This window comes from Pomacea canaliculata, linkage group LG12, assembly GCF_003073045.1.
Source record: "Pomacea canaliculata isolate SZHN2017 linkage group LG12, ASM307304v1, whole genome shotgun sequence".
Classification (NCBI taxonomy): Eukaryota; Metazoa; Mollusca; class Gastropoda; order Architaenioglossa; family Ampullariidae; genus Pomacea; species Pomacea canaliculata.
The window spans coordinates 9,954,723-9,979,863 of NC_037601.1; the positions used below are offsets into that span (position 1 = coordinate 9,954,723).

The 25,141-nt window shown below is 39.3% G+C and overlaps 2 protein-coding genes across 2 annotated transcripts in view; one reads left to right on the forward strand and one right to left on the reverse strand.

Moving 5' to 3' along the window:
* LOC112576915 (cleavage and polyadenylation specificity factor subunit 5-like) overlaps positions 1-12,718 on the reverse strand; it is a 28,274-nt gene extending 15,556 nt beyond the window's left edge. The window contains exons 1-6 of the mRNA XM_025259781.1: positions 12,564-12,718; positions 9,348-9,548; positions 8,602-8,665; positions 8,042-8,131; positions 7,632-7,707; positions 6,379-6,493 (exon numbers count right to left, since the gene is read on the reverse strand). Coding sequence (XP_025115566.1) covers positions 6,379-6,493; positions 7,632-7,707; positions 8,042-8,131; positions 8,602-8,665; positions 9,348-9,548; positions 12,564-12,691 — 674 coding nt within the window. The 5' untranslated portion in view covers positions 12,692-12,718. The remainder of the gene's footprint in view (positions 1-6,378; positions 6,494-7,631; positions 7,708-8,041; positions 8,132-8,601; positions 8,666-9,347; positions 9,549-12,563) is intronic.
* Positions 12,719-12,830: 112 nt separating this feature from the next.
* LOC112576914 (kelch-like protein 13) lies at positions 12,831-22,424 on the forward strand. Its single transcript, XM_025259779.1, has 6 exons — positions 12,831-12,936; positions 15,014-15,604; positions 15,946-16,524; positions 17,278-17,455; positions 18,228-18,442; positions 18,815-22,424. The coding sequence occupies exons 2-6, from the start codon at positions 15,041-15,043 to the stop codon at positions 19,118-19,120; spliced, it is 1,842 nt and encodes a 613-aa protein (XP_025115564.1). The 5' UTR covers positions 12,831-12,936; positions 15,014-15,040; the 3' UTR covers positions 19,121-22,424.
* Positions 22,425-25,141: the final 2,717 nt, after the last annotated feature.

The window sequence follows — 25,141 nt, forward strand, 5'->3', positions numbered from 1 at the left end:
GCTCCATGTACTCTAAGGGAGGAGTGCTTTACGCCGAGCCACGGCAAGGCAGCCAGCCCTGTAACGAGAGCTGAATCCAGGTGGAGTGGAGCTACATTATAAGTCTACACCAGGGGTGCCGAACCTATAGCCCGCTCATTTTAACCAGACACAACATAACTTCATTTATAACGTCGTGTTCAGGCCCGCGTGATTTTATACCATGTCCAGTGCGGCCCTCGGCCGAGAAGAGGTTGGGCACCACTGGTATAAACTAAATAACATAAGTAAGGCCACTCAGTCAATTAGCACAGCTGTGAAAGGCACACTCTCGAAGGTAGTGGAAAAGGCATTTAATGGAGTTGTTCCTTTTCAAAGCAAGACCAGGTTAAATTAGTGGCAGAAGAGTCAGAGAGTTGGCAGGTCATAAAACGACTTGTGTGTGATGCTTAGTGTGACAGTGACAGTGAGGATCAGGTGGTGGTGAAAGGGACTGATAGCTGAAGGGCGACGTGACCGTGAGTCTACGGCTGATGGTCGTGATGTGACGTGACCGTGAGTCTACGGCTGATGGTCGTGAGGTGACGTGACCGTGAGTCTACGGCTGATGGTCGTGAGGTGACGTGACCGTGAGTCTACGGCTGATGATCGTGAAGTTTGAAAGTGCGTATCGCTGTAGGCTGCCGTTCCTGTCACTTGCAGTCGCCGCTCGCCAGTGACACCCCCAAGTCTTAATGAGGCGCAACGGCCTAATCTGCCGTAATTACAGGCGCCCCGGGAGAAGGAGGAAAGCAAAGTGAAAGAGCCAGAGGAAGGGGGAACAGAGTGCAAGCCGTTGAAGGTGTCCGCCGCAAATCTACTCCCACCTCCTTTCTCTGTTTCTTCTTGCTCCTTCTCTGCGACACCTTCGTCACACTTCACATCTGACCCCCTCAGTTCGTCACACCACTTCATCTGACCCCTCAGCACAAGCCACATATCCACCGTTACCCACTTCATCTTCTCCTCTTGTTACTGACCCTTCCCAGCCGTGCCATTAGGACCGATGATGTAGACCCATGTGAACAGTTGCCACGACAAAAACAATCCAATCTGCATCAGACCAGTGTAATTTGCTCCTGGTCACCGCCCCACCGTCCGCGTCGCCTGCTGGTTCCTGTGGCTACAACATTCTACCATCTGGACAGTTCTAGTCCCAACAGGTCACCATGATTGTTCTTGCCCACACAGGCTATCAGGTCAGTTCTAGTCCACACAGGTCACCATGATTATTCTCGTCCACAAAAGGCCATCAAGACATACACAGAAAAGGAGGTACAGGATCTCCTCGTGGGTCCGATGGTTGGTTGGTTTTAGGCCGTGCCAGCTCATGAGTGTGAAAGGAACCTGACACCTGAGGCTTGCTGAGCGACTCAAACACTCATGTCATCACTGTTTATTGTGAATCACTGAATCACTGCTCACTGTGTCAGTCCTGGGTCATTGCTCATTATACCAGTCCTGGGTGACTTGAACCTCACGACCTCACTGTTCATTGTGCCAGTCCAGGGTCATTGCTCATTGTGGCATTGCCGGGTGACTTGATCAAGCCCGTGCGTACAACACTTACTCTTCTAGAGTGACGGAAATGTGGATGTTGTGTCTGAAATGTCGGATTGTCAAAATGGAACACAAAGATGAATTGACAAATATGAGCGTCCGCTGCCCTTTTTCTTCAGCGAGACAATCAAATCCTCGTTTTCCCATTTTTTATCTCTGCCTTGTGCTCAAGCGTAAAGCGCTGCCCAGTGAGGAAATGTGCTTCATAATTGTTCTTTGTCACTACTTATCAGAATCTGTGACCTCTATCTAACGGTACAGAGCTAAGGCCTTGAAAAACCTGCAAGCTTTTCTGACGACGATGATTGAGTGGATACCGATTTCTGTTAGTGTAGTCTTGTTTCCAGAGGAAACTCAATAGAGAACAATGCGACATTTTCACTTTACTACAGTCGTCACTAACCATCTCAAAAAGCAGTCCAGCCCCGGCTTCCCCCCCCCCCTCAAAAAAATTGAGACAGACAAAATTGGGGAGAGAGGAAAGAAGAAAATTAAGCTACAGGACAGAGGTGAGGGAGTGAGGGTGGGGTTCCAAAAGAGGGAGAAGGAAATGCACCAGCAGATGTGGCGGCGATGAGTCAGTGCCGGAGTCTTCCTTGGGGCGGACGACGAGGACAAATTAGATCTGACCACTCTTGTCGCGGGCCTGGGTCCCGATCCCCCACCCCCCACCCCCGAGAAAGGTCCTTGGAGACTTGGAGAAACTACTGGCTCCTGCGAGCATCTTGCAAGCAGGTCGCGCGGCGGGGTAAGGGGGTAGCGAAGGGCGAGAGGACGGGGGAGGGGGAAGGGGGTAGCAAGGAGGGACACCTGTGACCCGTGACTAATGCCACTGGCTGATCAGCTTGGCTTTTGTTTTCACTGCTGCTAATGACCGGAGCACGAGAAGCGAAAGTGAGAAGGGGAGGCAATAGCGTTGTACGGATTATCTCCCGTGCCGTCTACTTTCGCTGCTGGGCAGGAAACTGGAGGGTAGGCAAACGAAGGGCGCATGCGGCGGCTCCCAGAGACAAGTTGTGTGAACAGGCAGTGCCCCCTTGTCACCACAGCCTGGAATTCATCACACTACCCTTAATACTTGCATTCTTAGCACTCTCAGCTTGTGTACTATTCTCATCCTTTGTCGTCTGCCGTCCTTTACTCGATGAGCGGTCCATTAACTGTTACTTCCTACCGCACCCCGTCCTGTTCTCTTCTCTACACCCACTGTCTCCAAAGCCATGTAGAATTCTCCACAGCCACGTTCTACACCGTCTCCACAGCAACATTTCAAACCCATGGTCTTCACAGCCCCTTCTACAGTCTACACAGCCACATTCTACATCCACTGTCTCCACAGCCACGCTCTACACCCTCTGTCTCCACAGTCCCGTTCTGCAGTCTACATACCCACGTTCCACTTCCCGAATATCAGCAGTATAATCGTCACATTGTACACAAATGCCACCTGCCCATGACGTTACTGTCATTTACAAGCAGACTTTAAGGAAACTGCCAATTTAGCGACCCCCTTCCCTAATAAACGGTTCACGTTGTAGGCGTGATTTTTTTTCTTTCTTTTACGTGTCGGCTTTCTTTTGCCAGAATAGCAAATTCTGCGTAAGTCCTAAGAGACTTGAGCTATTTTTTCTTTTTTTTTTTTCTTATTCGTGCCTGCGCGTACAAGTGTTATCAAAATGTCTTATAGAAAATGCGCTTAAAAAGTATAAGGACAATTAGGGTAGATCAAACTAAGAGAAAACAATACTAGGATACTGGGCCACGACAAGCCACTGATCCCAGAAGCCTTGCTCATCCCGCCCGAGCTCTCCTTGACTCCGTTACGCCATCGTGCACACAAGGTCAACCGTTACTGAACATCAAGCGGGAGCAGAGAACACCACACGCAAGGGTGGTGAGTGTAACCTCAAAATGACCGACAACCAAAAGTGTCGTAGGTAGTGCCAACAACTCTGTGCAACACAAAACGAGCCGTCTTGCTAATGGCACCATTACTTCTCTAACCAGCAAAATAAACGAGTTGCCTGAAGTACATGTTACTGACGACGCTGCTAAAGCAATAAGCTTCAGGTCCACCAAAGGCCAACGTTTTCTGCTGTCGTCATCTCCACACTTGACGTCCAACATGTTGCCAGTGCTCTCTGAAGCTGCTTTCGACCTGGACCACGGGTCACCGGGTCAGTGCTCCTCTCCTTGTACCGACAGGTGGCGTGCGGTCAGCCCGCTTTCTGTGGCCTGTCAGTATCAGCCCAACCTCCAGCAGAATACAGATGGGAAGGCGGCGGTCCAGCTAGATGCTGCGGCTTGCCCTAGCGGGTCACGAGGTCAGCACCACAAGCAACAGACAAACGGACCACGTGAACAAAGGAGGTCACTGATCGCAAACCATCCACCTTATCCAAGCAACACTAATACACGTGGTAATACCAAACAGCACTAATACACATAACACTAAATAATGCCAACATAACACTAAATAGCACTAATACATGTGAGACTACTGACTAAATAACACTGGTAAATTTGAAGTCACTGTCTTAATAACACTGATACATGCTGCAGTCTTGTGGTACATGTGTCAGTTGGACTATAGGAAGATAACACATGGATAGGGAGTTCAAATACAAAATTTGTGTTCTACATTTCTGATTCCTTGTCTACAGTGAAATTCCTTCCATCAAACCCTTTGTTAATACCCTTTCAAGTCCAAAACCAAATATCACTCTTCCAACTTCAAACACATATGATACTCACTCTATTGTTACAATACTACCAAGTGACACAGACCACCTCTGATGTCTGCTAAGTACCTCACGACCACCACAAATTCCCGTTTATACATTTTCACATTCATACTGAGAACTGCTGCCCCAACACATATGGATTATTGTAAGGATGGGATCTGTATATTCCCACCTTCACATTCACAACTGTCCATGATTCACACACGAAGACCTGCTGCTGTAAAGACAAGATCAGTCTATTCCTACTGTCAATGCAACACTTTCTCATCCTCCTGGCTTTCTTTCATATTCCATCAAAATTTTATTTGCTCATAAATGTGGAGAATGTAATAAAAAAAGGGAAGCATATACCTTAACTGGTATGGACAATGAGCACGGTATATTTCTAAGCTTAGCTTATGTTGTACAAACCAAGAATACACTTAACCAACCCATTTGATGACGTGATTTACCAGTCATTGGATTTGTGGATTTTTTAACTGTCATTTCTTCCATTATCCACAATTTTAAAGTACAAACACTATATTATATATTACGTAAGTCAAATTTAAATCGCACCGACAGTATCAATTTTCTATAGTACAAATCTAGCCATTAGAACAGGGGTGGGCAATTGATTTTCCCAAGGGGCCGCATGAGAAATTGGGATGGTTTTAGGTCGGACTAATATAGTTAACTCAGTTTTACCCAATACTGTATATATAGTATATATACTGGCGGGCGGGCAAGGGCGGGCCGGTCAGAGACAGGAGGCGGGCCGGATCCGGCCTGCGGGCCGGCCTTTGCCCAGGTCTGCATTAGAATTACACAATGAAGGGAAAGAATTCAAGCTCAATAAAAACAAAACAAAAACACAGCAGTTGCATCCCTTTATCAGGTTTCATTCCCTTTTTCGTACTACCAGAGACGGTACTACCTACTACATGGTGGTCGGTGACTTACGACCGCGTTCGGTAAGGACAAGCCAGTCGTCAGTAGGCCATATTAAATTACCGTAAGTATATTATGCTGGGTAATCATACTGTAATCATTTTTAAGTAATATGGTATTTTGGAAACATTTTCAATGATCATTATTTCATTTTTATTGGCTCATTTTTACTATAAGATTTGTCCTATTTTATCACCCCTTTTGTTCATTAATGTAATAATCATCAAGTAGGCGGGAGTATAGCTTCCCAAAGGATGGTGGATTATATATATATATGTAGGAACTGTACATGATACATGTGAACTGTGAATTATATACATGGACTGTGGATGATAAGGGCAAACTGTAGAAAATCGATTCTCCAGTTTCTGTGAAACTTTAGTGTCATCAAGAACGAAAGACTATCGCCAACAAGCTAAGTAGCCAAGTATCAACAGCTAGTCACAGTGTTGAATTAATTATTGCTTATGTATATATGATTTATGTCTTCCTTTTGCTTAAATATATCTTTTTTTTTGTACATACATATCTACGTTATTGTGTGAATGCATAAATGTGCTGTAATGAAATGGTTGAGTGTTGTAATTATGTGAGGTAGAATGGCGGTCAGATTAATTATCTATTGCGTGACAGAGGACCCAACCTTTACCATATGAAGATGTGATAGTGGCATAGGTATTGAGGATAATTTGTGCAAACAGACTAGACTGAACCATAGGAGAACATCAGAAAGGACCCATAATTTACCACAAAAGAAAGATGCAACAAGATTAAACAACAAAAAAAAAAAAAAAAAAAAAACCAAACAAAATAATTAAAAAAACACCAGAAATCTGCAAATTTCTCAAATACAGTTGCAGCTGGTGTAGTTGTGCTTTTATCAATTATAATTAAGAAATAATACTTATTAGTCATTCAAAATATAGCTTTTTGAAAGTGGCGCTTTTATCAATTTTAATTAAGAAATAATACTTATTAGTCACTCAAAATATATAGCTTTTTGAAAGTGATTCCCAATAAATTGAGAATATAAGCGACATTAGCAACCCTATAAAACTGCACCACAATATAAGCTACCCACAGCAATCCTCTAAAAGATTTATCAAGCAGCAAGAAGTTGACTGACCTGCCAAGAGCCTGCGGTAAACTAGAGATGATGGGCCCATAACCAGCAGAGTTGTCATAAAGCTCAAACAGTGGAGCTGCTACCAGCTTATAATTCCTGGGAACGGCAAACAAGGCTGCACACACACCATCATAATGGTATCTAAGCTGGAACGCAGCGAGTCCTCGGCTGGTAAATGAGGAATTTTAGTGATAAAAATGCATTACAGCTAATGGTCTGACTGTTAATTAGCTTAAATTCCTTTGACAATTAAAATTATAGAATGTTCGCAGATTCTTCTCAGGTTGCACACACTTTCAAAAGAATTGAAAATTCTCTCAAGCTTTCAAAGCTTTTCGCAACTGGTAAAACTTTCTGTCCTTTTGAGATGTTATTGATCATAATTTTAACTTTACTGTAGTCAGTTTGTATATCCTTTTAACTACATTATTATCAGTTGGTATATTTTTTATGCTGGGGTCAGTTTGTATGTAATTTTAAGAACATTGTACAGTTTGTATGTCCTTTCAAATATTTTGTGACCAGTGTGTATGTCCTTTCAAGTGTTGTTAGTTTCTGTGGTGGACTACTGTGAAGGACTTTTCATAATCAGCTACATTTTCTGTGTTGCCATAAAGGAGATTCAAGGAAAAGATTGTGACATCTTCATCTGGACTTCTCTTGCTCTTGTGTGAATCATGTCACTAATCATCACTGTTCTGATCCCTGTAAAGCTCTCCTGTTGCTGATTGTTTTTTCTCCCCATGACAAAACTGATCTTGATCTATTTTTGATGTGCTTTGCAGCAAGAGAGTTAAATCCGTCTGATCAACCACTGAAGTTGGAAGGCAAACTACACAATGCCTTCACACGGTTTCCAAAAACCCTCATGGATAATGCAAATATTTAACATGACTGGCAAATATTGTCAGCTTACAGTACTTTGAGATCTTACATGTGTGTTCAGGGGGAGGGTAATATACTATACAAACTATATTATTATTATTGTCCAGGTCTTAACCCCTAGTGTCAAAAACATCATCAGTCATAGGTGTCGTATTTTTATGCACATAAAAGTGTGTTAATGACATAATAAAAATAATGATTTATGCACATTTCTATGCCATGGGAAACACTATGTTCCTAAGTTTTATGCTTACTTGGGGTGCTAAATACACAGCCACTTTAGGAATGTCCTAGATCACAGCAATCAAGGAAAACAATAAAGCACACACACAAAAACAAATACAAGTATGCAAAAAGTAGTGACCAACCTTTCTCTGGTAATTGTACAAGGAAGAGACGTTTATGCTCCTTTGGCTTGGTAATATGAGCTGGGATGTAAGGGTACTAAAAAAGACAGTTTAGTAAGTGCAACATAAAGATGGCATCCAAAAGTATAACAAAAAGTACAACCATACCTCGGTGCAACACAAATATTCTAGCATAACATTTCAGTCACAAGATTGCTTCAAGTACAGGGCCACTGACAACCTTTATGTACAAGTACATGCATACCCAACTTACAACATTTTTTTTCAATAACAAACAAAATACCCTATTTTAACAATAATGCTTACAAACAAAATACTCTAGCAATCAAGTATTCAGATAATGCAAAATCACAAGCAAAGAAACACAAACAATTAAATTTATGCACTCCATCAAAATATCATCAGCTAACCTGTGGAGGTTCAAAATTGGGTCGCCACCAGTTGCCAATGGTGTCTTCTACTACCCAATCCATGGCAGCACCATCCTGTCTTCCTAGTGTCTGCAGAAAAGCAGAATTTGGCCTGCTTAAATATTCATTTCTTCCCATTAAAACAATCATGGAAAGAGTAATCTGAATCTAAAATTATTACATTTACAGCAATGCTTATATGTAAAAATACAAATACAAAAGATGCCTTCAGTGTAATAGCCATCATCGTATTGTTGTCTCCAGCCAATGCACAGGCTAATGCAGGCTAAAAATTAAAAAAAGGATATTTGAAAAAAAAACCTAGGAGTCTTGGACACTGCGCATTAAAATATCTTGATCATATGTTTAAGCGTGAGCTTACACATGTGTATGCATCCATATATGTGTGTACATATATTTATATTTTCATCAAGATATAACAAACATTTAGGGTGGAAGTCTGATTACATACAGGCTTTGAAAGTAACAATGTTTCTGTGGTTGAATTTCTCCCAAGAATCCAGAGTCGTAAAGCGTCTATCAACATGTTTGATACTGACCTCTGTGAGCAGTCTCTTTAGTCCTGCCACCTGATCTTCCCCTGCATTCAGTTCTCCACCAGGCCTGAAGTGTAATTTTCAGCATTTATGCATTTACATTGTTTTTGGTATGCATATTAGTCGAAACAGTGGCTTTCTTCTTCACACATGTATGCATGCTATTTTTCTATTTATTTGTCAGTTTTAATAAATATGTGGGATAATCAGATGACTGAGGTATTTGAGTGTAAATTTTTTTCTTTGCTTGTCATGCACACTGAGTGAGCTGATAGAAGTGTTCTGAGCGGTTTTTATTTTAAATGTCATGAGCTCTCTTATCAGGGAGAGGTATGTGGCTATACATATATTTTTTTATATTATTATTTCTAAGACCACTACCAATAGCCTTACCTCTGGTGTAATAGCTTACAACAGCTCCTATGAAATTCAAAATATTTTACCTGATACAAAGTATCAACTTGCCCCAAATACCAAATAGGTATTTCAAGAATGTTATCAAATTGTTATATTCATACCAGCAATGCATTTGCATGTCACCTTCTTAATAAAAAAAAAGATTCTGATTTTGAGAAAATAAAATAAAAGAAATTAACATTTAGTATGTGCATATATTTAAATCAATAAATGACAGTTAAAAGATTAAAATATTTTAATTAGTGCATGAAGACTTGTGCCAACAATAGTGGACCTCAATAGAAGTTCATTTTTCTTGAAAGAAATTTAGTTTATAGAAAATATCAGCTTACAATTTGAAAAATGTTGTTCCAAGCTGAAGAAGAAGAACATGGGGTAGACCATGTTCATGCACTATGAGCACTCCCTCAACCGATCGTCTCATGCCAATCTTCTCAAACTCTTCTCGCATCCGTTGAAATCGAGCTGCCACAGAGCTGTCTTTCTCATATAAGGGTTCTTTGGTACCAAATGTGTAGTTGCTCAAGGGATAACTGCAAGAAATCATGAAAGCAAACAGTCCTTAGCTTAACAGGCATGTTACATGCAAAAATGAGGTGCAAAACACACACACACACACCCATTCGTGCACATGCATATTTTTCAAAAGTTGGAGGTTTTAATTTTTAACAATATATTTAATGTGCTTAAGTTAAAATAGTTATCTTCAAATTGGTGGGTTTATTTCTGCAGGCATAAAACAGATATATGGTGACCATTATGTATCTGTTGTAATCATACTTTAAAGGAATAGTGGGGTTTAAAACTTTTCCCCAGTGACTGGATAAATTCAGTGCTAGTTGCTGTTACCCCTAATCTTTGTGAATACTCCTGTTCTTGAGATACACAACTACAAATATCACCGTTAAGTGATAGGTCAAAATCATCTGATGATGTCACTATTTGCTAAATTAACGTAAATCTTCAGCTCTCCTATTGCCTGAGGTATTTACAATATAAACTTGTCCATATATCATCCTGATGTCTGTTGTTAATCTCTTTGTATGCATGGTAATGTTTGTATATGTGTGTCTTGAGAGCAGAAGGGAGTTATTTTCTCAATTTTACAAATACAATACTTTTATTAGTCCCTTTCAGGAAATTATTAACAGATCATGTCATCATTGAGAAGCACCGTAAGTAGGTCCCATAATAGGTGGTAGGTCCAGTGTGGACTTTGCCACAGGTCAGTTAGGTAGTGAACATGACATGAGTTTCGAATACATATCATAATAGCACATATGCATCATTTTCTCTCTTAAAAAAATATAGCAAGTTTGGAGGTTTATACTAAATGCATATGAAGTAATTCAGTTAACATCATGAAGGTGTCACTCTTCAGGTATTCAGGTATTAACCTGAAGCACATCTTACTACTGTTATGTACCAACACCACTATCCTCAGGTGTAAACCCTACTTCAGAAAAATCTTGATGTGTTGTATTTAGAACCTAGTTGGTTAACTTGCATACACATCTCTCCTCTCTGGGAACTTTTGTGTCCGTAAACAGGTGTCAGACTCTAGAAGACAAGAGGAAAAAAAAACATTTACGGACACGATTTTAAGTCCAAACCTCTTCTCATCCAGCCCACCTAACTAGTTTGCACCTTCAGCTCAGCCCCTCTGACATTCTCATGCCTACTTACTTAGCAGATTTTGGGCTATTGTCGATAATTAAACAAAGTTATGCATGACTCCTTTTGACCAGAGGTTGAACAGGGTTCCCAGGGACAGGGATGGTGCCAAGTAAGGACCTTATAAGGACCTTTCATGCATTCGTAAGGACCTAAGTGACAGTCATCAATGCTTAAGTTTTTCTCTTGTATGGTCGGAAAAATGTATTATTTATGAATCTGTGGTCTTCTCTATGTTCTCAAATACATATTTCTAGTAATAAATAATCAAAGAGTTAATTTTGATGCCTGTCTGCCATATTTAGATTAGATAACTTAAAAAGTGTCCTTAGCGCGCTGATAACATACACCATTAATGTTCCAAATTTTCTAGAAATCTAAGTAATAATAATTGCAAAACCTGAAAGCCATTCTTTGGTGTAATACAAAAGTCAGTTCATGTCTCTCTCTCGCACACACACTCTAACGGGAAGAGAGAGAGAAATAGAGCTATGCACAGTAGTACTAGAAGATCAAGGTTCAAGAAAGAGTAAGTTTCTAAAGACCTTTTGAAAAAAAGAGTGTTTTTTATGAATACGGAAGGGCAACTAGTGTTGTACAGATGTGTAGACCAAACATTTTCTTGTGACTACAAGGAATGCCAAGGCTTGGAGGATCAGATGAGGAATGAAAAGAGTGTGATCCTAATGCTAACCCAAAGATGGAATGAGTTGAAACTGTCAAGCATTACAGCCCATTTATTTTTGTTAACCTTGTCGTCGGTATTTTGCGCCAAAGTCGACTCCGAAAATAAATTTGTGGTAATATTTTATCGATATAAGGACTTGTAAGGGTCACAGAGAAAATGTAAGGACCTGTGTGAGAATTTGTAAGGACCGCATGGCAAATATAAGGACTTATAAGGCCTTACGGCGAAAATTCAATATGTAAGGACTTATAAGGACCTTGTAAGGACCTGGGAACCCTGTTGAATAGCTTGTATAAAGATCAGAGACCTTATACTTGAGAAATGCAATGGCACTTCAATAGCTGGAGAATATTTCCTTACTTGTCTGTACTATCAGTAATAACTGATGCGTGCCATCTGTGCTTGATTCCTCTTTTGGGCCTTAGATGTTTCGTTTTTCAGTGTTGGGATGATGTGATCCTACATGGGACGATTTGGTTATGGGTGGGTTGATTCAACTCGGGTGGTGGAGTGAAACAGATTTAGGGTAAAATGATGGGTGACACTTAACATTACATAAATTTGCTTGCCACCCTTAAAACAATGTCCTCTTATTGGGAAAATAAGCAAAAAATTACAAGTTGATGGAATATGAAGCAGTAATCAGAGAATAGAAAGGATAGTGAAGCGTTTCAAATACATGCTTTAAATGCCTTGAGATGTCTATAAATAGTAGTAATAAAACAATGAAAGCGGGGTTTTGGGGCTAGGCTGCACAATTAGAAAGGGTAAATGTTTGTGGAAAAATTCAATGGGCAAAAAAAAGGTCACAGACAAAATGGATAAATGCATTTTAACAGGTGGGAGTTAAGGTAAACTGAAAGGTAAACACTATTCTTTTTTTACAGGCTGTTTCCTCGCTCAAAAGCTGTATAACGTTATCGATTACTAGTAGAGGTATTCTACCTCAAGAATATTACGATGTGTGTATTTTAACATGTATGCTTTTTTTGTTACATAATTTAATCATAGTTATTTTTGTGAAATATTTAATATTAGTGCGCCAAGTATAATATTTTTTTAAAAATCACTTAAAGAGTTAAACAAAAGAATAGTTTCTATTTTGAAATTTCATTGACAGAACAAGAGATTCCAAAAGCGAGATGAAGCCCTTGCAATATTGCACAATTTAAGATTTGTAACTTACAGATTAATGGTCCTTTCCAAAGTGACACTGACGTTTTGATTTGATGAAGAATTTGAGCCATATCTATATGTAGGTCCACCTGAATTTGGTCCTTTGGGCCAACCACTAGTTCTACCATGTGCCGCCATTTTCTACTAGCTAGCTTTACATATTATGTCGTATCATTTAGTGATCGCATTAATTCTCGGGGAAATAGACAGAAAGAGATAACACGTATTAAGGAAATAAACTTTGTGGAAATTAATGGCGCCCTTGGAAGCGAAAAGTAAATTATAAATAGCTTTGTATTGTGTATCTGAAAGTGCAGTCAGCGTCGGCAGCGCTGCAGGTTGAATACAGCTTTTACTTACCAGTCAAACTTCATGCGACAAAGGTATTTATGTTCCTTGTAGAATGTTATGGCAATTTTATTGCATATGAGGAAAAACAAAATTCTATAAACTAACATTCAAAACTGTAAGACGGCTGCGCTAGTGCAAATGCTGCTGATGATCTTCCGTAATCAGTAATATTTGCAGTTTTGCATGAAGAGAGATTCATTTTTCAGGTTTAATTAGCAATTCGGTGTACAGTATCTTTGTTTTTATGTAACCTGTCCGTTTAATTTTTATTATTTGGTTCTCAGAGTATTCGATTTTTTCACATGAATCATAGCACTGAAAAATATAATTTGACGGTAGTTAACACATACGATCACAGAAGGGCAGACATTAAGGTGTACACTCGAAACGATACGCATATTTATTATTAATGTACAAACAAGAGCCGTTACGCATATCCATAAGGCACATGTATGGTATGCACACGTCATGTTTTTTTGTTCTGGATTTCGACGCTGCTTTCCAGCTGTGAACCGCTACGATCAACTTATATTATAATGAGGTAGAAACTACCATCAGAAACAGCTGATGGCACCGGATATTGTCCATACTCACACATGTATGTAAAGCCTCGTAATTATCTCATGTGCTTCTTAATGCAGCGACGTAGACTGCACTTTTTCAATCAAAATTATATAGACACAGCGGAAGGAGAAGTGTGTGTGAGAGAGAGCAAGAAGTGATTATTGCCCAAAGAATATGCATCAGTACATAAGATACTCCTCCCCCCACCCCTACAAAAAAGCCAACAAAGAACTACATTTATTGAAAAAGAACAAAACGTCATCCACATATACAGTAGATGACATTTATACCAGAGACATACATCTTATGTGTGTATCTTATGTGTGTAGATAATAAACTGATACCAGATTGGAGCCAAGCTTATATATCATTTGTACACAGATAACATATTGATACCAGACTGCATCCAAGTTTACATATAAGTCAAAACTGAAAATAAGAACAAAGTTTTCAAAGTTCTGAATGAAAACATTGTGGTCATGGTGAATAAATTGCTTGTCATATGGCTGTAGACATCATGTGAGAGACATCTATAGTAATTGAATGCCTTATTTTTTCAGACATTATTGGCAGAACATATTTTTAAAAGTGCCCTTGTCAAAAAGTATGTGAACTGCCTTAAAGATTTGCTGTTTTCTTTAAAGAGTTAACAGTGATGTAATCTCATTCAAAGATTGAGAAGTATAATTTCATAATCTTGATATAAAAAGAGAGAGATAGTGGTGTATGCTATGCTAAGTAAACAGGCATATCCATGACAATTCCTATGATAGTAAGGTCACAATACTGATATCATTATGTCTTGTGAAAGTATTGATGTTCAGTTGTTTGTATCTTTCAAACAGAATAGTCTTATTTTGACTGAAAATTTCATTGGCTAATTCATTTTGGAATAATTTTGAAGTAACATAGAATCTTTAAATGAAAGAAGTGGGGCAGTTTATTAACAGTATGGCTATCCAGGTGATGAACTAAAAACCAGTTAGAGATTTAACACAATCTTCTCAGGGTATTTATCATGTAGCAATACTGATTGCTTTGTGTCAAGGGGCAGAGAGCAAACATCATTTGCCATGTATGGTTGATAGCTGATGCCAAAAGATCTCTTGCTAAGCAAATGGCGTACAATTATTGTTGTGGGGATTATCAACATAGAACTGAAGAAACTATACATAGTGTGTTCACCATTCAGTTAATTTTTAAATGTAAGAACTACAGATATTAAATATTTGTGAATCTGAAATCATAACATCTAGACATTGCTTTTTTTCATGTGTTACCTATGTATGCTAGAACTTCTTGGTAAAACGAGCTTGTGCTAAGTTTTTCTGTGAATTGAGAGAATTTTTATTTTAGATCGTATTTTCTATTTGACAGCTATTTTGAGAAGACATTTTATGTATGATTTATATACCTTGTAAGAGAATTCTTTTTTTGCAGGTGTTGTTGGCCAAGTGTATAGGACAAAACATCTGTGCATATTGCTGAAAGACTTTGCACAGTAAATAATAACTTATAAATTATACAAATATTTTTTTTGGGCAGGAGGATCTTGTGCTGAATGAAGCAAAGATGGCAGTCAAACCATCAGGAATTAAAACTTCCAAACATGATGATGCCAGCTACCTGTGCTTGTGTTCAGATGGGAAAAATATTTCAGTGAATCCTAGTCAGCTATCTCGCTTTTCAGGATATTTCTCCTCTCTCTTGCACAGTGAGATGAAAGAGACCAAAACAAAAACAGTACGTCTCAAGCTGATCTCCTCAGACATTCTGCAGCTTATTATCAACCAGCTGGCCCGCTGCCAGAAACGTAGGGAGGAAGGCATCGAGTTCCTTGAGAAGAACCAGCCCAGCATGAGAACACTGACTGAGATCTTGGATGCTGCCGACTACTTGGACATACCTATTCTGCGAGAAGTGTGTGATGAGTTTATTTGTCGAACGACCCCTGTGTCCAAACTGACATTTGAGGACCTGCTTGTCCTGAACCACAAATACTCATTGACAAGGTTGGGCCAGGCGTTGGTTAACTACATGTCCAGTCATGTTCGAGAGATATGCAGTATGGAAGGATGGCTTGCCCAGCTCCCCTCTGCTTTGCTGGAAGATCTCTTAGCCAGCAATGACACAAAGGTGAGGTTGACAGTCACAGTATGTTGTTAGAAAATAAAGAGTCTCTGAAGCTGTGTATTGAGGTGCATATTTGTGTGTTGCTGAGAGAGAGATAGGGATGGCATTAGACAGAGTTGCTAGCATTAACAGTTACTGAAATGATGAAAGCATTATTACAAAAATATGACAAAATCTGGAGACATTTAAGCTTCAGGTTTGTAGCTTTGTCACAGAAGGGCTGAAAGTTTTATTTGAGATTGGGAGAAATTATTAGGATGGAACCATTTCATGGGGAAATGGATTATCTCTCCCACTGATCCTTGGAAGGATAGGAGATATATTTTTATCTACTATATTTTCAGGTGATGTCTGAATGGGAGCTAGTTGTACTGGTTGAGCAGTGGCTGCGGTGTGGAACTGCTGCAAGAAGCAGCGATCGTGATAAGCATCTGGAACCTATTTTGCGACACATCCGTGTGCCGGAGATTGTCCGAGACCATGAAGAGAGCACTGTGCCTGAGGGTCTGCGCCCTGGCATCCTCACCTACATCATGAATGAAATCAAAGTCTATAAAGCAGATCCTAAATCCTACCGAGCTTTACATCCAGAGCAAAGCAACATTCGGCGGCCATTAGATGTGGTAGTGTCCCTTGGCACACATGATAGCATTCCATCAATGTTCTTCTGTCTGCCTGTTTCATATGCATCTCTCACAGATAAAGACTCAGCCAGTGTGGAGACTTTTCGACACAAGTTACAGTTCTCAGAACTCAGACATTCCTCTTTTCAGCTGCCGGTATTGTGCCTGCGAGAGTTTTCTGCCTGCAGCCTCAATAACATCCTCTACATTGCTGGTGGACAGAATTCATTTTCAGACAGCGGGCAGGATGCCTTAACATATGTGTTTGAGCTTGATCTGGCTGATCTTCGCTGGACAGAGGTAACACATTTCTTGAGCAGAGGTGTTTCATTACATAATTTGACTGGTGTATTTCATCTGTCTTTCTAACCCACACATTTTAATATTACAGTGTATAGCAGTTTGTGATACAGTTCTCCCTTTACATAAGCAGACTATTCCACAAACCTCCACGTAAAGTAATGTATTTGCCACTACCCATGACTTTGCAATATAGTAAAGTCATACACAAAACATTAAATCAAGCCATAAAATGATGTTTCCATACCATGTCTGCAAAGGAGAGGACTGACAAGGTAATCACTTTGAGATGTGAAGAAAGAGGTGAGGACAGACTTAGAGATGTGAGGACTGTTAAGATTTTAAGACTGACAGCTATGTTTCTCAGCTTCCATCTTCTGTTTACACTGCTTATCATAGAGTATGTGCTATGAGTCTTCATTTCTGTTATTGTTTAAACTAAGATTTTTTTTCAGAATTCCTTATGTAATGTCAAAGTGTAATTTACTTGAAAAGTCTTTGAAAACAATCCTTTTCACACGTTTCATTATCAGGTCTCTTTGTGTGTGCTTATTGACATAGCAACTTAGCTCTTTATGTGTTTGTTTCCTTCAGCAGAGTGAATGGCTGAAAAAGTTCTCAGCATTGAAACAATTAAAAAAAGCTTTCTGCTGTTGTGTTTATTTAAAATTGTGTCATTTCTCTTTTGTTATGATTATCAAACAAATATCACATTATTTCTACATAATTTCAGCTGTTTAATCCCTGTTGCAGGTGTGTCAGATGAAAGATCCCAGGTGTCTTTTTTATTTGGGGGCTTTGAATGGTCACCTATATGCAGTAGGGGGAATCAACAGTACTGGGGAGCTGTCCACTGTGGAACGTTATGAGCCTTTCCAGGATGAGTGGGTGTACCAGGCACCTCTCCCATATCACATTCATGAGCATGCAGGTTAGTTCAACATCAAGGCACTACTATGTGCAAGTTAGTTCAACGTCAAGGCACCTCAGGGTGTAGACAGTTAAAAGATCCCAATTCTTTCCTCTTTATTCTGATGATCTCTCAGCTAATGTATTGCTAAAAGAGTGTTATTAACACATACACTGTCAATGAAAGATGTGTACTGTATGTGTTAATGACAGATATATACTGTAAATGTCAGTGACAAATGTGTAGTGTCAGTGTCAACAATTTGTACTATGTCAGTTATGTGGACTGTGTCAGTGACAGATGTGAAGTGTTAATGAGTCCTGCAGTAGACACCCTCCCAAAACAAAAATGGGGGTAATCTCTGTAATCTAACATTTCAGGATTATATCTGCAGACCACAGCATCCCAGTAACATCACCTTCCGTCACCTACTTATACAGCAACAAAGCATACAGCTCCCCTGTATATGCAGGCATTCACACAGATATACACATATTCACATTCAATCATCTATGTATGTGGAAAGATATGCACATTCACATTTACTTGTACACATTCATGAACAGACATGTGCATATACATAGTCACAATGTCTTGCACATCACAAGAAAAACAAAATTGCCTTATGATAATTATCAGAGGACATGGAGTGCAGTTTTTGATAAAACACGTGTATTTCATTTGTCATTTGATTCAAACCATCAGTGTTTCAAGTCAGTACTTTGACTTCAGAAATCTCCAACCATTTTGCTCTTATCTCAAATTCACGATAAACATATTTTGGCTTGTTTAGGCTGTGTGAGGGAAGGCTGTTTGTATATTTCTGGAGGCCATACCGGCATGGGTCACACAAATGCTGTCTCCTGTTTGAACCCCACTCTTGGTGAGTGGGTCGAGTGTGCTCCACTTCAGTGTGCCCGGTCCTACCACACGATGACAGCCTTCAAGGACCAGCTCTTTGTGATTGGAGGTTGCAGCATTTCCAGTGGAGAAATTATAAACGTGCAGGTATCTACCCAGTTAAATGATGTGCTGCCTTGTCTTGTCCTTGTTATTTGTTTTTAAAAAAGTTGCTGTTTCCTCAGATTAGTTTTTGAAGTGCTTTTCCTTTGTGTCTATTATTTCCTTAGGTGATGGTTATTTTACTGCAGTTGCCTTGTTCCACAACTATCTTCAGCATTTATGCTTTGCTTTTAAAGATGAGTCGTCCAATTAATATCAGTGGAAAAGAGAACACTTTAATAAGAGACACTTGTGAAACAAAGCATCTCCTAGGTGACTTTTTGTGAACAATTTCTTTCATTGTGCAGAGACATGTTAGATTTCCACTATCTTGTTTCATTGTCAGAGACATCTTAGTTTTCTGTTATCTTGTTTCAGACTTGTGAAAGCTATAGCATAACCCAGAACCAGTGGACAACCCTAGAGACCAAATTTCCATCTATCTATTCTGCAGCTCTCACTTCCTTTTCATCTGATGATGAGACAGTTCTATGTTTTGGTGGCTACAGTTTCTTGAAGCGACATTTTGACACGTTTGCCTGCATTTTCTATGTGGAGAAAGGAGAATGGCAGGTTGTACCAATTCGCTTCGCAGATGCACGAATGAAAGAAGTAGTGATGACACAGGTGAAGATCCGTGAAAAAACGTGCATGCAGTACTTTATGTCCACTGCAACAGTATGAAGGTGGCTACCATTCTTGTCACCTCCAACTGTCTTTAGTGCTGAATGGTTGTAGGTCAGCCACTTTTTATCAAGGACATTTTGGTCATCCTTCTTGTCAGCTGGAAAGCATTATCATCGCAATCTCAAAATTCGAGTACCTTTATCATTAATGTGGTTGTAATGTTATCACTGATTAGAATTACCATGTTTGTCATTTACAATATATATCATTTTGTCAGTTTATCCAGAAGTTTTTCCTGATGTTGTTAAAGAACACTTTTACTTTCAAAAAAAAAAAATTTATGCCCATCCTGATATTTGTACTGTTACCTCTTTGCTGCAGAATTCATAAAACAATTTTGTGATAATGAAGGGTAGAAAATTTCTCATTTTTACTAGTCCATATCAATTTTGTGGTAAAAAATGTACACAAACCTACCATCTTAATCCCGCAGTCAGCAGACTATTGACATGTGTATTACTCCAACTGCCTCTCTTGTCATGTTCTGTACATAGCAATAACTGTCACACTCATATGCCTGTGTGTGCATGCATGCACACACACATACGTACATCTGTTCAGCTCTCAAGAATTTACATTTTTGTCAGTTATTATATACATTGTAAAATGTTTCATTTTTTCCTTTAAATATTACAATCCCTGACAAATGTTGATGTGGTTGAAAAGCAGATTGTTTCTTTAAATAGGCTACTGAGTTTATCACTTATTCAGGTTGTCTGGAAATATGAAACAAAAAATTATTTTCTTGTAAACATATATTGACTCAATCAGAACTCTGTATACTGCTCATTGTGATATTGCCTTTGATGCTTAAGTTGCAACAACCAACCTGAAGTGGGAAAAAAGTTTACCATTACACAGTATTAATGAATTAAATGGAAGAAATTGTTATTAGACTGAACTTTTAAAGACTAAAAACCGACGGTTATTTCACATTTATGCTGACACTTAAGCCTCCCTCGATTAAACCAAGTAGAAATTCTCAGTTTTATACCATCACTGTCCTTTATCAAATTATGTAGACAAGACAGACGTAAAGACACCATCCAAGTACCATTTAAATTTGGAAGTTTTACTGGGGGTCATTTTCAAGTCATTACGGCAGAGCAATGTCAACTGCTGTCCTCAACTGTTTTCTGCAGACTTTTTTTTTTTTTTTTTAAGTTTGCTTACTTTAGATTTGTTTTGATTTTGTGGAGTAAAACTATCTGTGACAAGTAAATGAGTATGTGAATATTTAGGTGTACAAATTACAGAAAGGAGTTGTTTTGTTAAGGAGGGATATCAAAGTACCTAGAGGATGTCAAATACATTTCAAAGTGTTATAGATGTCTATTTTGTAACAAGAAATTTTTGGTCTGTATACGACAAATAGAATATTTTATCCATGGATATCAGAAGTACTAAACCATTTACCTTGTACATATCACAGTTTTATTTATATGTGTGTGAGAGATACACATCATTACCCATTTCCTTGTACTCATATTTTTATTGCTGTTGCTTATACTATACCTCCATCTTCATTACTTGGACCAAGCTTTAAAAATCGTCTGCCATTACAACATTGTAATACTTGTCCTTGTCAGTTCCTCTTTTCATTCACTCCTCAGAACCTTTTCTATGATAACTATAATACAATGTCTATATTAAATATTTAGAAGACTTTTTAAAAGTAGATGTAAAGAATAAATTCTGCATTTTATAAACTCAAATCAAGTGCAAATGAGTGGATTTTGTTTAAAATAGATTAATAATACCACCCGAAATCTCAAAACCTCTGGGTCATTCACAAGGAATAGACATCACAGTCGAGTTCTCACATAGGTTTTCTCTAGGCACTACAAAAGTAGGCTCGTTGGCTGGATGCTGTAAGCTCTTGCATTGGCAGCAGGCATCACGAGTTAGACAATGCGTTTTTATTACACAGTAGAGATGGCTTTAGCTTCTTGTCGCATACCTGCAACTTCAGTTAACCTTGAACATTTCCTCTACTCTTTCAATAGTTTTTTTTTTTTCACTAGTTGGAGTTAACCTCTCGTCTTTCCATTGTTCTTTTAAATGTTTGCGGTCAGGGTGGACATTTTGCTAGATGCAGTCATTTCATGATGCTGCTGTTATTTTGTTGTTGATGTAATAGATGATGTGAGCTGTGCTTAAAATATAGAAGGAATATCAGTAACTGATGTAACCAGAAGCATTTTCAACTGTAACGTAAAATTTTTATCAGAGGATGGAGGTTATTTTGTTGAATGTTTGGATTCTTATAAAGGTAAGTGCTAGTCACAGACTGTATTTGTAATGTGTCATTACTTGCTTCTTCCCTATGCTCCTCGAGGAGTATCAAAACTAAACTAACTCATTACTTGCTAGCAAAGACCTTAGGTTTATTTTTATCGATTTCCTGCCACGTAACATTTCAATAGGCATTATCATGAATCTATCTTTTGCTGTTGTTTCATTTGATTTATAGTGTATAGAATGTGGCAACTTTTTGAGTGGGTCATTCATGGAGTTTGCATTTTACGAGGCACACACAAAATGTTTGCTCATGAAGTTTTTCCCCTTAGCAATCACCAGACAGTTAAAGCACTGGTTAGATGGCGGTCATGTTTCAATACTAACTACAGCATTAAAATAGGAGCTCTTATTACAGCATCTCTCTTCTCTCACACTAGTACTTTCTTTCCCAATACCTACATAGTAAATGCATATAGATTGAACAATGCAATATGATCAACCACTTGTGATTTATTTTTGACTAAAACCAGATGATGGCTTTTATCAGCCTTCCACACAATCCCCATGTGCTCCAGTTAAATGTTTGTTTTTGCTCTATGGTTGTGGTTTTCTGGCATAGTGTTGTTGATTGGTCATTTCATACCATCAGCTATGAGGGCACCATTAGAGGGAGCTAGTAAACAGGGCACGTCCATGAAGAAATTTGTGCAATCCAGAAATGAGAGCAGAGCCCATGTCTTGGTGTCAAGCACTATGCTGCCGCCCCATCATGGCCTGATTGTGTAAATGAAGACAGCAATCTTCAAAGAACAGAACTTTTGTCTGACTTCATGTGCACATTAAATCAACGATTTTAGTAAAAACCAATTGCTTTGTATTGTTGAAGAAATATTTGTAATTTGAATGTTATACAGTTGGATTCTGTACAAGGTGGACATGATTGTACAGTTTTTTTTACACATATCCCACCTCTCATGATGCGCTATAACCTACAAATGTATTATTCAGTTTTCGGGAACAGCTTGTTTTAGGTCACTACATAAACAGTTTATAACAAGTATCTGTGCTTCATAGTGTTCTGTCAGATTTGAGTACATTTATTTTTGTTATGAGGTGGTATTTACTGATCAGCATTCTCAATTGTTGTCAACATTAAGCACGAGTGCAAGATGGTCTTTAACAACTGATGAAGGGACAATTTGGTGCCAGCAACTAAAACTCTATCATTGCAAGGCAGCCAGCAGCCAGCAAACATGCCACACGCAGTGCCCAAGATGAGATCTGAAGCCAGAGCAGATTATCCTTGCTATGTTGGGGACAGACACTAACCATTGTGCCATACTAATGAGAGGCTCTGAAAAAAATAATAAATGCAAAATTTGTAAAGCACATACACTCCTAACGAGCATGCTCTTTCCTTCTTGAGAACAAGAACGGAACACGTGCAGCACCAAGGGACAGGAAAACAAGCAAATAACATATGAACTATAAAATAATAAACAACAGTTTAGTTTATTCCTTGTTTCTCCTCGAGGAGAAAAGAGCCGCAACAACACCTCTCCAGCAGACCCAGTTCAGGGCAGCACCCTTCAGTTGGGCCCCAGGTGATTCCAGCATCCTTTGGCTTGCTCTCTACTGATCTTTTCCAAGGCTGCTCTGGTCTCCCAACTCTTCCCTTGTGGGTTCCAGTCCAGTGCCTGTGTAGTGAATCGAAACCTCCGGGGGTATCTAAACGTATGGGTATTGTCTGGGAAGAGAAACTTCACTACCGCCTGGTAGTTTACTTGAAATAAAAGTAAAGGACGAAACATTATTGGACATACTAAATAAAATGGCATTGCAAAAGCAAAATTATACAACTCACAATATGCTTTGAGCTGGTTTTTGATAAATAAACATCCGATGGATTAGTAAATATTTTCTTGGGTTTATTTATCAAAAACCAGATCAAAGCATATTGTGAGTAGTATAATTTTGCTTTTGCAATGCCATTTTATTTCGTAATGTTTTGTAATGTTTCATCCTTTACTTTTATTTCAAGTAAACTACCAGGCGGTAGTGAAGTTTCGCTTCGTGCGCATGCGCAGACTACACCCATACGTTTAGATACGCCCGGAGGTTTCGATTCGCTACACCTGCCTGGCAATGGTGTCAGCTGGTTTGCGCAGAGTGTATCCTATCCAGCCCCATTTGTGCTTTTTGATGTCTTGACTAGTGGCATTCTGGTTGGTTCTTTTCCACAGGCTGCTGTTGGAGATCTTTTCATGGCATGTTATTCCCAGAATATGGCATAGGTATTGGTAAAGATCTGTCGCTTGTTGATGGTGTTTGTCACTCTTCAGGTTTCAGAACTAAACAGGACAACTTTCACATTGGTGTTGAAGATAAAGGTCTTACTGTGGAAGGATAATGCTCAGGAGTTCCAGATGGGGTGTAGGCTGTTGAAAGCATGCCTGGCCTTGTTGATGCGGCTTTTAATGTCATCGTCCCCTCCACAATGACAATGCTCCCCAGATACACTAACCGATCTGTTTCCAGGATGTTCTCTCCTTGAAGTTGGATTGGAAGTTCCTGATTGTTGTTGATTCTCATCACTTCAGTCTTCTTTCTGTTGACCTTTAAGCCAGTCTTCTGCTAGCTTATTTAGTTTGGTTTGTGTATGTTGCTGCTGATGAGATAGAAGACTAATGCCATCTGCAAAGTCCAGGTCCTCTAGCTATTTGGTGAAGGTCCACCGGATATCGATGTTGTCTTGGGTTGTCTTGTGCATGATCCAGTCTATGACCATCAGAAAGATAGTTGGCGATAACATGCAACGCTGTCTTATGCTTTTCTTCATTACAAAAGGTTCTGTGAGTTTGCCTTTGTGAATGACTTTGCAGGACAAGTTTTTGTACAACCCCTGGATAATGTTTATGAGGTTAGGTGGAATACCATAGTGGATCATCAGCCTCCAGATGACATCCCTGTCTACACTGTCGAATGCCTTCTCAAAATCCACAAAAGTTATAAAGAGGGAGGACTGCCACTCAACAGACTGCTCAATGATGATACAGAGGGTGGCAATGTGCTCAGTGCATGACATATCCTGGCGAAACCTGCTTGTTCTGGTCTTAATCTCATGTCTAGTGTCTTCTTCAGTCTCTCTAGCTGGGGATAGCAGCATAATCCCCTGCAAATTGTTGCCCTGGGAGATGTCTCCTTTCTTTGGTAACTTGACCAGATGGCATAGTTTCCAGTCTGTTGGTACTAACTTGTTCCCAGATCTTGTCTAAAATTGTTGCTGTTATTTCTGGTATGCCATCCGGCACTGCTGTTTGCCACTTTTCATGATTTTAATAGCTTTGATGATTTGTCTTAGTGGGAGGGCTGATGTTGATGTGAAGTTGTTCAGTTGCTGGTGGTATGTCAGGTAAAGATGGTGGATGAGGTTGATTCATGATCTCTTTGAAGTGTTCTATCCAGTGGTCTCTTTGTCCTGCATCGGTTGTTGTGGTCTTGCTGTCTTTGTCATTCAGTTGAAGCCATATCTCAGGATGAAAATATGGAGGTGGCAATCTGTTACAAACTGTACAATGTCAACGCGTATCAGTTGTGCTCACATTATAGACAGGGCGTTGAAAAGCCCAACATGGAGGTAGGTGTTGAGTTGTCGTGTGGGGGAAACTTCATTATCCTGTTCTTATACGACCATGTTGATTTGGTTGGTCGAGTTTTCAAAAGATATTACGTGATGACATAAATAGTTTACTCTGATTGCGCTGACAAATCAGAGAA

Excerpts from the sequence above, each read along its gene's own strand:
- LOC112576914 (XM_025259779.1), top strand. The coding sequence starts at position 15,041 with ATGGCAGTCAAACCATCAGGAATTAAAACTTCCAAACATGATGATGCC. Across the intron at positions 15,605-15,945 it reads TAGCCAGCAATGACACAAAG|GTGATGTCTGAATGGGAGCT; the intron begins GTGAGGTTGACA and ends CTATATTTTCAG. Across the intron at positions 18,443-18,814 it reads GAGAAATTATAAACGTGCAG|ACTTGTGAAAGCTATAGCAT; the intron begins GTATCTACCCAG and ends ATCTTGTTTCAG.